Genomic DNA, 14,962 nt, shown 5'->3' on the forward strand with positions numbered 1-14,962 from the left:
CCGTTTAATTCAGCAATCCCACTATTGGATATCTACTCAAAGCAAAAGAAATCAATATATCAAAGAGATACCTACACTCATGTGTTTATTGCAGCACTATTCAAAATAGCAAAGATATGAAATAAACCTAAGTGTTCATTAACAGATGAACTGATACAGAAAACGTGGTATATATACACAGTAGAATAATATTCAATCATAAATAAAAAAAAATCAAATCATGTCATTTCCAGCAACATGGATGGAACTTGAGGTCATTATCTTACGTGGAGTAAGCCAGCACAAAAAGACAAATATCATATGTCCTCAGTTATATGTGGGAGCTAAAAAATGTGATCATATAGAGGTAGAGAATGGAAAGAGAGATAAAAGACTATGAAAGGTTAGTGGAAGTTGAGGGGAGGCTGAAGAAAAGTGGGTTAAAGGGTGCAAAAGTACAATAAGATGGAATAAATTCAGTGTTTGATAGAGTAGGGCGACTGTACTTAAAATTGTATTGTACTAGGGTGGTAGACACCCTAATACCCTGACTTGATCACTACGCATTATATACATGTAACAAAATTTCTTGTGTATGCCATAAGTTTGCACAAAGAAATACGATTATTTCTCTTTTGAACCTCAATGAGTTTTTAATGCTTTTACCTTTTGAGTTGCTGTACAATGAAACCCTAGTCCTAGAATCTCTAATTTCTTCAAGATTTGACTTAATTTTTTTTGACTGGTTAGCAATTTTGTACACATGTAAGGTCATTTGTTATTGCTTGTATTAGATTTCAGGTTATTTTACATTTTTTTATTTTTTGAATAAGAGAGCATGAGTATTAATGTATATGAAAAAGATATACTCAGAGAAGTCTCATTCCCTTTCTGATCTCTCCCACTCGTCTGTTCATACCACCTCTTATAGTTAAGTAGTTTCTTTAGTTTCTGGCTCTTCTTCTTGTGTTTTTTTTAAAAAACGAACATTTGAATGTTTTTGTTTAACAATATGATCTGCATATAACCACATATCAGATCATAGAGACTTTCTTCACAAATTTTACAGCTGTATAGTTCTGTACTGTCTGCATATATCATGTTCATTTAACCTGTCATCTCTGGTTGGGTATTTAGATTGTTTCCATGATTTGCTATTAAAATAATGATGCATTGAATAACTTTGTTTGTTTGCTTAAAAAGTATTGTTGAAGATAAAACTGTAGAAAATTTCTCAGAGGAGAGATTATTGAGTCAAAGCGTAAAATTTATCTGGTTATGTTAGCTACTGCCAAATTCTCCTCCTAGAGGTTGTACCACATTGTCCATCCACCAGCAAGGTATGAGGGGCCAGTTTCCCCACAACCTTGTCTAAGAATGTGTTGTCAAGCTTTCGAATTTTTGTGTCTGTTAGAGAATGATGTCTCAATATAGTGTTAATTTGCATTTCTTCTATAATGAAGGAGGTAGATCATCTTTACCCATTTAAGGGTCATTTGCATATACTTTTTGTGAACTCTCTATTCCTGGCTTTTGCATATTCCTCTATTAGGTGGTTAGGGTTTTTTCCCTTCCATTTAAAAAAGTTCTTTATTAAGGAGAGTAGCTCTTTATCACTGATATGTTACAAATATTTTCTCCCAGTTCATTGGTTATCTTTTAGTATTAGTTATGGTATTTTGAGCTATAGAAGATATTCTTTTCTGTTTTTGTGTAGTTAAATTTGTCGAGCTTGAATCAGAGTAAGAAAACCTTTCCTCATACTTGGATTATAAAGGAATTTACCCCTAGTACTCATGTTGTTTCTTTTCTTTTCTTTTCTTTTCTTTTTTTTAAATTGAGACAGAGTCTCATATGTCACCCAGGTTGGAGTGCAGTGGCGCCATCTCAACTCACTGCAATTTCTCCTTCCTGAGTTAAAGCCATTCTTTTGCCTCAGCCTCCCGAGTAGCTGAGATTACAGATGCGCGCCACAACGGCCAGCTAATTTTTGTATTTTTGGTAGAGACAAGGTTTCGTAGAGACAAGGTTTCGCCATGTTGGCCAGGCTGGTCTCAAACTCCTGACCTCAAGTGGTCCGCCAGCCTCAGCTTCCCAAAATGCTGAGATTACAGGTGTGAGCCACTGTACCTAGCCTCATTTTGTTTCATTTGCTCTTCTATACTTGAAGATTACTATGGTAAATTGACCAAAAATCTTTCTAATTAAGCTAGAAAGCTGGGGCTCATTTCCATCAATTATATTTTCCTAAGAAATTGCCCATTTTACCTTTTAAAATTTTGTTTGCATATATTTGTGCCAGGTATTACTTTATTTTTATTTTTATGGATACATAGTGTGTGCATATATTTATGGGATACATGAGATATTTTAATATCGGCGTGCAATGCATAATAATCTCGTGAGGATAAATGGGATATCCAGCCCTTCAAGTGTCTGTGTTACAAGCATTTTAATTATATTCTTTTGGTTATTTTTAAATGTACAATAAAATATTGTTGACTATAGTCACCCTGTTGTGCAATCAAACACTAAATCTTATTCATTCTATCTAAGTATATTTTTGTACCCTTTAACTATCCCCCCTTCCTCTGCTACCCTTACCAGCCTCTGGTAACCATCATTCTACTCTATATATTCATGAGTTCGGTTGTTTTAAGTTTTAGCTCCCACAGCTGGGTGAGAACATGTGACATTTGTCTTTCGGTGCCTGGCTTGTTTCACTTACTATAATGCCCTCTAGTTTTGTCCATGTCATTGCAAATGACAGGATCTCATTCCTTATTATGGTTGAATAGTACTCCATTGTATATATATAGCACATCTTCTTTACTCATTCATCTGTTGATAGACACTTAAGGTTGTTTCCAAATCTTGGCTATTTTTACTATTGCTTCCTTCTTGGTACTTCTTGCTTTGTTATATATGACTTAACTCTTTTTAATCTTAAGCTAGCTAGTGTTTATTTTGCTTTTTTAAAAAAGAAATAGTCTATTTTGTACAATTTTTTTTGCTTTTATTATTTGTTTTCCTCGTGTGTGTGTGTATGTGTGTGTGTGTGTATGTGTGTTGTCTCTAGAGGTTCCTTTGTTGTTCTTTTTATAGCTTTTTAAATTTTGAATTTACTTTTATTATTTCCATTCTCCTATGTGTATATATTATAAAATTTCCTCTGGTCACTGTTTTAATTGTATGCTACAGATTTTTTATTTAATATTTTACCTCATTCATTTTAGAAAATATGCAATTTCAGTTAACATTTTCTCTTTGGACCAAGAGTTACTTCAAGTTCTTAATTTCTAGATGAAATTTTCTTTGATCATAATTTTGACACTAACATCTACATTTTATTGCATTATGGTCACGATTATTGTTTGCACTATTTCTGCTTCATGGAACTTAAGAATTTTTTGTAATCTGACAATTTTGGCAAGTGTTCCATGCATATTTGAGAAGGATGTGTATTTTCTATTATTGTAGCATGAAATTGGAAAGAGAAAGATGGATGGAAACAAAGGGAGTAAGAGCCAAAAGATCTGCCTAATTATGATATTTAGTCCTTTCATATCTGTAATTTTGTCAGCTTTATCTGTCTTAGACTGAAAATAGTCAAAGTGCTTCTTATTAGTGTATTTTTCCTCACAGCTCCTGTAGTTACTGTTTTGTGAAGGTGGTTTATATTATTTGGTACACAAATATTGATAACTGTTGTAGAGCACTATGAATTGTGACCTTTGTTGTTATAAAGTGGGGTTTCTTGTCATATTTAAAGCTTTTGACTTGAATTCTTCCATCTAATAGGAAGACTGTAAACTCTGTTTTATTTTTCTTGTCAGGCCTATCTTTGCCCAAACTTTATTTTTAGCTCTCTGAGGTCACTTTCTTTAAATGTGTGTCATCTTTACAGGATGGAGTCAGGTTTTTCTTTATAAGCCAGATAGAAAATCTTAATAAGAAAGATAAATTACATTCAATTCTATGTTTGGTTTGAACTCTATCATATTTTATTTATTGCCCATATTATAATATGACTGTTTATTTCTCTATGTGCCCTACTTTATTTATTCTTTTTTATTTATTTCTGTATTTAGGATGGTTTTTATTTGTGTTCTAATGTTTGTCTTTGTAATGATAACTTCTATAAGTCCCTGGTACTTAGGATGGCTTTTAATTGTGTTCTAATGTTTGTCTTTGTACTGGTAACTTCTATAAGGCCGTTATTCGATTGTCAATTTTAAATAATATTCATTGACTCTCACCTGTTGCCTAAGCAATAGTACGTGAGCTCATGGGCCATTGTACTTTTTTTCCCTCTCCTCTCTTTTTAAATTATATTACTTCTATATTGTCTAAATATAAGACATTTACATATTATTATTCTATCTTTGTCCCCACCTTTGATATAAGCTTAGATCTACAATTAAATGTGTTGAATGATTACCATTAGTCCTTTCCTCAAAATATCTCTTGGTCGAAGTAGCTTGGTTTAATTAAGTAGGTGTGTGTCAGGAAGGGATCTTGGGTAGAATAAACTGTTTATATGATGGGGTGTGTGTGTGTTTGCACAATGAATACTTGAAGTACAATTTGGCTGGATATAAAATTCTTAGCTCACACTTTCTTTGAGAGTCTTTAAAATGCTGCTTCACTGTTTTCTAGATGTGTTCGTTCTTCCTGAGATTTAATGTTAATTTGATTTTTCCATTGTAAGGAGCTTATCTTTTAGCCATGTTTTCTCTACCTTTTAAAGTCTAATGTCTTACTGGTATGCATTTTGGAATTGACTGGGGACAATTTTTCCGGCTATATGACAACACTTTTCAATATATAAATATAGTTATTTTATTTCTGGAAATTTTTCTTGGATCACAGTTTTATATATTAGTTCTATTATATTTTCTTCTTCTTTATGTATTCCAATTATGCATATGCTGGATTATCTCTACCTACCTTCTATATTATTGACCTCTCTGATTCTTTTTACCTTTTTGTTTATTTCATTTACATTCTCTTGGCTATTGTCATGGCTTTCCTCAATAGTCCTTATATTTTCAGTTCACTCTATTTTCTCTTTGGCAGTTTGTAATTTGGTCATTTCAGATTTTTTAAAATTTTATTTCATCATTTTTGTCAACTATCTTTTACTATCTGTTCTTTGTCCATTAATGTTCAAAGCTTTTAAATATGTGATTCAAAGTGGTGTTTTTATTTATAAGTATTTGTTTCAAAATATCTCTAGGTTTTATTACAACTTTCTTGTTTGCAATTTTGTTTTTGTTTTCTCTTGAGAGAAATTTTCATTAGCTGAATTGTTTTGGCTATCATTTTCTGATTATTTTCTTATAGTAACTTTCTATAAATAGTCTGCTCTTTTTTTTTGTTTAGTTTGAAATTTCTTTTGTTCCTAGACCAGCGATAACATTTTCATGTAAGCAAAAGTAAAGGGCTTGGTGGATTACTACATTTTTTAGTTCATGAGCACCCCCTTCTGTTGCTTTCATGAAGTACAGATTCCTCAGTGGATGCCTTTTTTATTTATTTATTTATTTTATTTATTTTTTATTTTTTTTTTGCAGAGTAGTTGGTGTGTCTTATGAACTTATCTGCAGATATTTGATATTCACCTCATACTTTTTTCCTTCATAGCCAAGTCTCCAAGGAACAGCCCCCTCTCCCACTAACATCATCCCCCTCTTCTTCAGAAGCTGGGCCTTCCCAAGACTGTTATTCTGCTCACTGTCAACCCCCTTTCTTTCAATTCTTCATACTTGTGTTCTAATCAAGCAGGTTTGCTAGAAACATTTCTTCACTCAGGATGGGAATTTACCTTTCTGAGCATTATTTTTTCTGTTTTCCCACCTTACCTCACACCTGCTACACCCTACCCTCCTTTCTGCACAGTCTCCACTCTGGCACTAGCTGGCTGCACTGGATTGGAGCATTCACATCCCTACTTATGTATAACTTTTGAAGTTCATACTATTTTGTTTCTCCTCATAATGTTGTAGGTGTAGGTTATGGGTGGCTTTATTTCTCTCTTAGTAGATATTTACTGTTTTAAAGGGGTAAGTAGAGAGGTTAAAATCTTCAAATCAGCCTTTACACTATAATAGAGTCCAGGATGTTTACATAAGCATTTTCAAATGGATAATGATGATGATAAATAGTTGGATGGGTAGATTAACACAGGCTTCTAGAAGTTAAAGCTGGAGATGCATATTTTGAAGTCCTCCATATATAGTTGCTTCCCAAATCTTTCTTTGTAGCCAGCCCTTTCTACAGAGTACTAGAAATATAAAGACAAAGACCTACTAGGTTCATCATGTTTTGACCTTGTAATGCTGCTTGCAAACTTAAACCAAAGATGACTCTTGCTAAGTCTTTACCAGACAACATCCTTTATAGTGCCATGCTTTTCTGCCACCACTTCTTGTCACCATCTCAAATACATAGATGTCACATTTAAGTTAGTGTTGTAAAAGTTCATGGCTTTTCTCCAGATAGTATTCTGAATCCCCAAAATACTATTGACTACATATTTTTTCATACATCAATAGCTGCCAAGAAAATGGTTTCAATTTTCTATTAAATTTGGTAAGATATATTAATGAATAAATTTATTTGAAATTTTCTCTGCAATCACATCTTTCATCAACAACCAGCCCATAAAATCATGGTATTTTAATTTTTTATTATAATATGGTGGAATTAAGTACTCAGGTTGACTCTACTTGATAATATGAATTACATATCATCACTGTAGAATACAGCTCAGCTAGTTTTTCTTTCCACTGTAAAATAATAAATCTTCTATACCCAGCGTTCATAAATAAAGACTTCATAGCCTGCATTTCCATGATATTGACTGGGTTTGTGCTCCCATGTAGGCAATATCTGACAAAGATGAAAGAGAGCTGAACATAAAGGAGCAATATTTTCTATACTCAGTTTTAGGTTTTTTAATTTGTTCTTTGGTTTTGGTTTAGTTGTTTATTTTCCTGACTGAATGGAATAAAGATTTCTGGTGAAAAGGAGCAAACTGAAACCTTGATACATGGAAAAAGGTCTGAAAAGTTACACCCCCAGCTTTACCTGTACATGAGGTAATGGGACTGTGGTTAGCTTTCATTAATGTACGGATTTAGCTTTTAAAAAAAAGAATATATTCAGGATTTAGTTTTATAGTATCAAATGCATTTTTGAATAAAGGAAAAAAGAGACAAATATATAATACCTTTTGTTAGCAAAAAGTCATCTATTCTATATTTTATCCTTGCACAATGATCTTTCTCTTCCTCCTTTTTCTTGTTAATTCTAAAAACATATTTCATATTTTAAACTCACTTATATTAAGGATTCCTCAAACTCCTAAAGACCAACTAGGAGCAAAAGCTGTATAACTTTTACAGGAAAATGTAGTTATATTCCCCAGTTTGTATACAAGTATATAGCAAAAATCTAAAATATTAGAGGAAAAGATTTTGTAATAAGTAGCTATTACCATATAATACACTATACACTACATTACTTAACCTATGGGAATTTTTTATGTTCCTTATTTTCTTTTGTACAGTCATTACCTCTAAAACAATCAAACAAGAACCTCAAATTTGGTTTTTTTTTTAAAGGCTAGTCAATATAAAATAATATAGAGTTGAAGGATATGGTTTCTGGTTTTTGGTTTCTGCCTCTGTCTCTAATATCTTAGTACATTGCATGATTCCTAAATTGGGCTGCCTTTCTGTAAAAGGAGACCCATTCTGGTCTTCCCACCAGAACAGACCTCCATACAACCTTACATGAATTTACATAACCAATGCTTGTTGTGGCCCATACAAGACACCGCCTCGCAAGAAAGGAACAATGCCTGACTCTAGATTTAGCACTCCTGTTCCTGAATCTGTGACTTCTAGGACCCAGGATGCAGCTGCATTTAAACATGAATGTTGTATTTACCCAGTTTTTCTAGGGAGCAGAAAGACAGCAAAAAATAAAAGGTAAGATAGCAAAATTAAAAGTCATTCTCTTGAATATACCTTCTGAAAGACATCAACACAAGCCTGGGAATGGTGGTGCACCCCTGTAATCCCAGCACTTTGGGAGGCCAAGGCAGGTGGATAACCTGAGGTCAGGAGTTGGAGACCAGCCTTGCCAACATGGTGCAACCCCATCTCTACTAAAAATACAAAAAAAATAGCCAGGTGTAGTGGTGTACGCTTGTAATCCCAGCTACTCAGGAGGCTGAGGCACAAGAATTGCTTGAACCCAGGAGGTAAAGGTTGCAGTGAGCCAAGATTGTGCCACTGTCCTCCAGCCTGGGTGACAGAGCGAGACTCTGTCTCAAAAAAAAAAAAAATCAACACAATATAAAAGAAGAATATAAGTGCAAAAATCCTACATTCTCATTTTATTTAAATTTCAGTTCTATCAAAATGAATCCAGTGTTCTGTGTATCTGATTTCACATTAATAAAGTGTGACCATGATACCAAAACCTGGCAAGACACAATGAAAAAAGAAAGCTACAGGCCAATATCCCTGATGAACATAGATGCAAAAATCCTCAACAAAATACTAGCAAACCAACTTCAAGTTCTCAAAAGCAATTGCAACAAAAACAAAAATTGACAAGTGGGACCCAGTTAAACTAAAGAGCTTCTGCACAGCAAAAGAAACTATCAACAGAGTAAAAAGATCTACAGAATAGGAGAAAATATTTGCAAACTATTTATCTGACAAAAATCTAATACCCAAAATCCATAAGAAACTTAATTGAACAAGCAAAAACAAATAACTTTATTTAAAAATGGGCAAAAGACGTGATCAGACACCCCACAAAAGAAGACATACAAGTGGCCAACAAACATGTAAAGATATTCCATATCACTAATCATCAGAGAAACACAACTCAAACCACAAAAGGATACCATCGTACACCAGTCAGAATGGCTATTAATAAAAAGTCAGAAAACAACAGATGTTGGTGAAGCTGCAGAGAAAGGGGAACACTTATATGGAAAGCAGTTTGACAGTTTTTCAAAGAACTTGGAATAGAACTACTAGGTGAGTAAGCAATCCTGTTACAGGGTATACACCCAAAAGAAAACAAATCATTTTACCAAAAGACACACGCACTCACATATTTTTGCTGTAGCACTTTTTACAATAGCAGAGACATGGAATCAGCCTAGGTGTCCAACAATGGTGGATTGGATAAAGAAAATGTGGTACATATGCACCATGGAATACTATGCAGCCACACAAAATAACAAAATCATGTCCTTTGCAGCAACATGGATGCAGCTGGAGGGCATTATCCTCAGCAAATTAATGCAGGAAGAGAAAATCAAATATTGCATGTTCTCACTTAGAAGTGGGAGCTAAACATTGGATACTGATGAACATAAAGATGGCAACAATAGACAGTTGGGACTACTAGAAGGTGAAGGGAAGGAGGGGGAAAAGAGTTGAAAACTGCTGTGTACAACTATGCCCAGTACCTGGGTGATGGGATCATTCATACCCCAAACTTCAGCATCATGAAATATACCCAGATAAGACACCTGCACATGTACCCCACTGAAACTCAAGTAAAAGTTGGAAAGAAAAGGTTTTTAAAATAAAGTGTGAGTAGGAGCCCTCTAATCAATAGTAAGAGTAAGTGACCTAGATTTTTCTATGTTTTCATTTTGAAGCTATTTTAGACTTCTAAAAAATTACAAAAATAGTACAAAGTGGCTCCACATAACTCCCACTTAGCTGCCCCTAACATTTACATTTTTCATAAGTACATTGAACCCAGGAAATTAACATCCGTATAAATGATTAACTAATCTACAAATCTTATGTGAATTTTGCCAGTTGCTCCACTAATGTCCTTCTTCTGGTTCAAGATCCAATTTATTACCCACAGTGCATTTAGTCATCATGTCTCCATATTCTCCTTCATCTGTGATAATATCCCAGTCAGTTTTTCTCTTTCATGACCTCGATCCTTTCTAAGGGTACTTGTCAGTTACTTTATTGAATGTCCCTCCACTTGAGTTTGTCATATGTTTCTCATGATCAAAATGGCATTCCCGGTCGGGCACAGTGATGCGCACTGTGGTTCCAGCTACTCGGAAGGCTGAGGGGAGAGGATTCCTTGAGCCCAGAAGTTTGAGTTCAGCTTGGGCAACACAATGGAACCCTGACTGCTAAAAAATACACACACATAAGGTTATTTATTTTTGACAAGTATACTACAGAGGTAAAGCTGTGCCCTTCTCAGTGCATAATATCAGAATATGGATATCTTCTTACTGAGCTAGCATAAAGGAGTCTCTGTTTTCTGTAATGAAAGTGTAGCTGACTAAAAATTAAATAAATAAATGAAATAATATTTGGGAAGCACAATTAAATTTTAAAAATATAGCATGCTGACTATGCCAGAATCCAGGCAAAGCTAGGTGCGTGTTTAATCTTTTGTTTTTATTCCAGTTTTCCGAGCTGATATGATTGACTACAAATTAATCTAGACTTTTCATGGTAGGAATATTTAATCACTGAATTTGCCCCATGGTTCCATGGCCTGAAGAAAATCTCAATTAAAACAGTTCTTAATGCAACATTAACCTTGCTGATCTCAAGTGTTTGTTTTTTCCTGTTGCATCATGTATGTTATTCTTTCATCAGTGTGACCTTAATCATCCACAGATTTGTCAAGTATTGTTGAATACAGTATTCTAAATAACCTAGGACCCAAAAGCTCCAAGCTACATGCTTGCCTGATTGGACAAATAGTGCAATGTTGGAAATTCTTTTTCTCATCTGTTAGCTTAATTTAAAGAAGCAGCAGTTGTTTTGTTTTTTAAAACTAATCCAAGTCCAAATAGCTTAATTTTCACAGTGAAAGATAATTCTTAACTTTTTCATTTTTCATCATCTAGATGTGTACTCTTCAGTGTATAATGTTAAGAAGTTTATTTGATGACTTGTCTTTTTACAAGTGAAGAACAACTTGTGAAAGTTGTGTTTTTTCATTAGCATACTAGCTTAAATCTTTGTTTTTGAAGCAAAATGTCATTAAAAGAATACACACAAACACACATGTGCCAACATATACACACAGGAACACATGCATATATACACATACATAAAAGTACCTTTTTAAACATTAGTTGTATATTTTTACATTCATTCTGCTCCAAATGAAGCAATGCATGTATCTGCTATTGGTTTCCTGTAAGGTTCCTCCATCAATTCCTTGACAATATTTAAAATGAAACAAATGGTGCTCTTTCTAACAGAAAGTTAGAACTAGTGTATAATTTTGCCTCAAAGTGTGAGTCTAGGACCTCTAACAGTTCTTAAAACACAAATGTGTATGACATATAATTTTGTTTCAGCATGAAATAATAGTTTACTTTGGAAATCTGGAACAACCAAGTGAACAGACAAAACATATTGATATCTTATGAAAAATAAAGCAGATTCTCCCTAAATTCTGATGAGGACTGCATGATGACAAGTGGGACAGTATAATATATAATAAATTGTACCCAAGAAATTTGGCATTGTAAATCTGACAAAGAAAAGAATCAATGAACTCTGCCCTTCTGGGATACATTGCTTAGAACTAGTAATTTACTCAGATTAAAATGAAAGAATCATATACTTCATAAAAGATAATTGTACAAACTTTGACCATGAAATGCTTCCATATGTCATTGGCATTAAGAAGTAGGGCTGTATTCATAAGTTAACTACGTTAGGCTTTTACTCTTTATGTTTATTGAACATGATTGTTTTATATATTGTTGCATTCATAAGATGATGTTAAACCTGTTATAAATACATATCCATGTATCGAACCATATTAATAAATTAATAATAAATATCCATAATATTAATTGCTGTCCTCTGTATATTCTTTTACTTCTGGATGAGCTGCTTATAAAAAAGGGTTTTGAATGAGCTGTTTATAAAAGGCACTCAATAGATATTTGTCAAATGAATTCCTTTTTACTAGATGAATTTGCCAATAGCTTGGGGGATTTGGTGAAAACCATCTGGAGAGTTATTCTTCTTAATCTAAATTAAGTGGCGTTTAGGCCTTGTTAAACAGAGTTTCTGAATTGATATTTAAATTGGGTAAGTTTACTGGAACCAGAGTACAGGGTTTTTGAGTCCTGAGTTGCTGGCATGATAAAATGAGTTAGTACCTAGAAAATCCATCAGTACTCAAACCACAAACAATACTCAGTAAAGGTTTACTCTTATTATCCTTCTGAAAGAAAGATTTCTTAAGGTACTCTAAAATTTGGTGTTGTAAGTTTAAATTATCCTTCTTAGTATGAATCATATCTTTGGCTGCAGAAATACTCATATGTTCAATTATAGACTGCTTTCCCCAACTCTACTTAGAGTGTTATGAAAGAGAAAGCACTTGCACTGTGTTAACTTTCTAAAATTGCAAAAATTCTAAATTCTAAAACATATATGTTCCTAAAAGTTTTGGATGAGAAATTGTGGATCTGTATTTAATGTGATAGTACAGAGAAACAAAATCACTCATACACTCTCAGTGAGATTATAAATTAGTACTTTTTTGTGAGTTGGGAAGGTAGAAATCTGGTAATATATGTCAAAAACAATAAAAGGATGCATGCCCTTTGATCCAAAATTTCACATCTAGGAATTTTTCAATACTGTATTATAGAAAAGTGATAAAAGATTTACATTTTAGTAGGTCCAATACAGATGACACATGACAGGTAAAAACTAGAAAGTCCCAAATATTCAATAATAGAAAAATGATGAATTACACAGCTTCTAGCCATGCTGCCGACTACTGTTGCCACCTTGAAAATGATATTGTGCGGTAACACACATTCACATTGAATGACATCCTTGATATTCTGTTAAGTAGAAATATAAGGCCATAAAAGTAATATGCATTGTATGTGGTAATTTCTTTTAAAAGTGTGTGCACACATATGCATAGAAAATTATTTGAAGGATATTCACCAAAATATTAACAGTGGTTATTTTTGGGTGGCAGGATTGCTGGTAATTCCAGTTTTCTTTTGATAACTGTGCTTTGTCTACAGTGATACATATTATTGCTATAATAATAAAACTTTTTAAACTTCACTGAAATATATTTAAACTTGTCAATCAATATATCTTAGGTTTCAATTTCTATATGTGTAAAAATTCATATCTATCAAGAAAAATACAGTATTCTTCATATTTGTAGGAGTTAATAATTATAAAACCTTGGTGTATTTGGAAAACAATATTATGAAGCAAAGCCTAGTTTTCAGACAGCATGTTTTTGCCTGTAATAGGATTTATAGTATTGTTGATTTTTTTTAATGTGTGTATGTGTGAATTAAAATTAGCTATGGAGAATTGAAAATATGAACTATAATATCAAGGAAAGCATGTTCACAATTTTATACCTTATTTTTAAAATATGCCCAAAGAGTGTATTGGCAGCATTCAAATTCTGACCCATGTGGAGTAACAGCAAGCCTACCATCTCAAATAGTGGGATATCAATTGAGAATTTATAATGTCTTTGTTTCAGTCATCAGAAACAATTTGCTGTTCTCAGAAATATATTTTGAAAATGTGGTCTTTGTCCTGAAATCCTTCTTTAGCAATACAAATAAATAAGAGAAACATATACACTTTCAGGAAAGCGATTTGCCTTCTATATTGCACTAAATGGTGATAACGTGATGACATGCCATCCTACTATTTGGCATGAGACAAATGGCTAGACAGAGCAGTGTATCTGCAGAGAAGAGAGCTCTGTGTTTTAACTGCCAGTTTTCAAGTCAGTGCCTCTTATAGTTTCTATAATATGTTCTGAAATTTGTTGCTGACTCTGAATGCTTTGTTCCACTTTGGTAGACCATTTCTGCAATCCATGAACAATTAAATTATATTACTTTTTATTAGAAATTGTGATATTCTTTATTTACTGAAAGAAATAACTCTTTATTTTTCAGAGCTTCCATATGGCTGGGAAAAAATCGATGATCCCATTTATGGCACTTATTATGTTGAGTAAGTCTCTAAGTGTGATATTAACTTGTTATTAATATGTTGTGAAATTATGTTAGTATTTTATTTATTGAGCATGTGTGGCTCACAGCCCCTTCATTTCCCTTTCATCTTACTTTGAAGTATCCACCAAGACTAGCAGCACTAGCTAGCTGTTTCTTTCCTCTCCAGCTGGCTAATTTGTCATTCCTTTCCTTTGACTCAACGATTCTAAAACACCAATTGAAAAAGTGTGTTTCACACTGTCCTCTAAATGAGTGATAATTAAAGATATCAAAGTAAATGCCTTTCATTTTGCAATCAAAATGTTGGGAGCTGACTGGTTGTGCAAATGAGATGTCCTATTAAAACAGATTTCGAAGTCAATTAAATGAATCAGACATATTTTTTAGTTGAAAAATAAAATAAAATTTAGATTTTTTTTTCTTTTTTGGGACCTCATTCCAAATCAACAGTATTCTTTTGGTACATTGGACTTTTATCTTACCTATTGGAGGTTACATTGCAACAATTTGTCATGGTATGAATTATCCCCCCATGCCTCCTTTTATTCAGAACAAATACACTATTCAGGGTTAAATTATATACACATATTTTTCGTGGGAAATCAAGTAGTATTCATAATTTTCAAAAGTTAAATATGTGATTTATTTTTCTAGAACTCTGTCTTCAAACAGACGATTGTTTTTCATTCTTATCTATTGTATAATGTTCCTAAAGTTATTTGGGTAAATAACAAAGCCTACATATTCCTTATGGGAAATACTACCCAAGAAATCCAGAGGTTGAAAAACAAAAGACTTTCACATTGTTCATCAAGATCCTACTTTGTTTTTTCCAACCACATTCTGTTTAATAATTACAGATGGTCAAGAGTTACAGGATGGCTTTAGTGCTAAATTGTTTTTGTAACAATATTCAAAAACGGT

At 33.2% G+C, this 14,962-nt stretch overlaps 1 protein-coding gene across 13 annotated transcripts in view; it reads left to right on the forward strand.

The window, feature by feature from the left end:
* The window catches only part of MAGI2 (membrane associated guanylate kinase, WW and PDZ domain containing 2), a 1,444,461-nt gene that overhangs the window by 1,078,489 nt on the left and 351,010 nt on the right, over positions 1-14,962 (forward strand). For all 13 annotated transcript variants that reach the window (XM_055347909.2, XM_031012777.3, XM_063708679.1 and 10 more), the window contains one exon: positions 13,979-14,036. In XM_055347909.2, the coding sequence (XP_055203884.1) occupies positions 13,979-14,036 (58 nt within the window). The remainder of the gene's footprint in view (positions 1-13,978; positions 14,037-14,962) is intronic.

The sequence above is a fragment of the Gorilla gorilla genome, chromosome 6 (genome assembly GCF_029281585.2).
Source record: "Gorilla gorilla gorilla isolate KB3781 chromosome 6, NHGRI_mGorGor1-v2.1_pri, whole genome shotgun sequence".
Taxonomy (NCBI): Eukaryota; Metazoa; Chordata; class Mammalia; order Primates; family Hominidae; genus Gorilla; species Gorilla gorilla.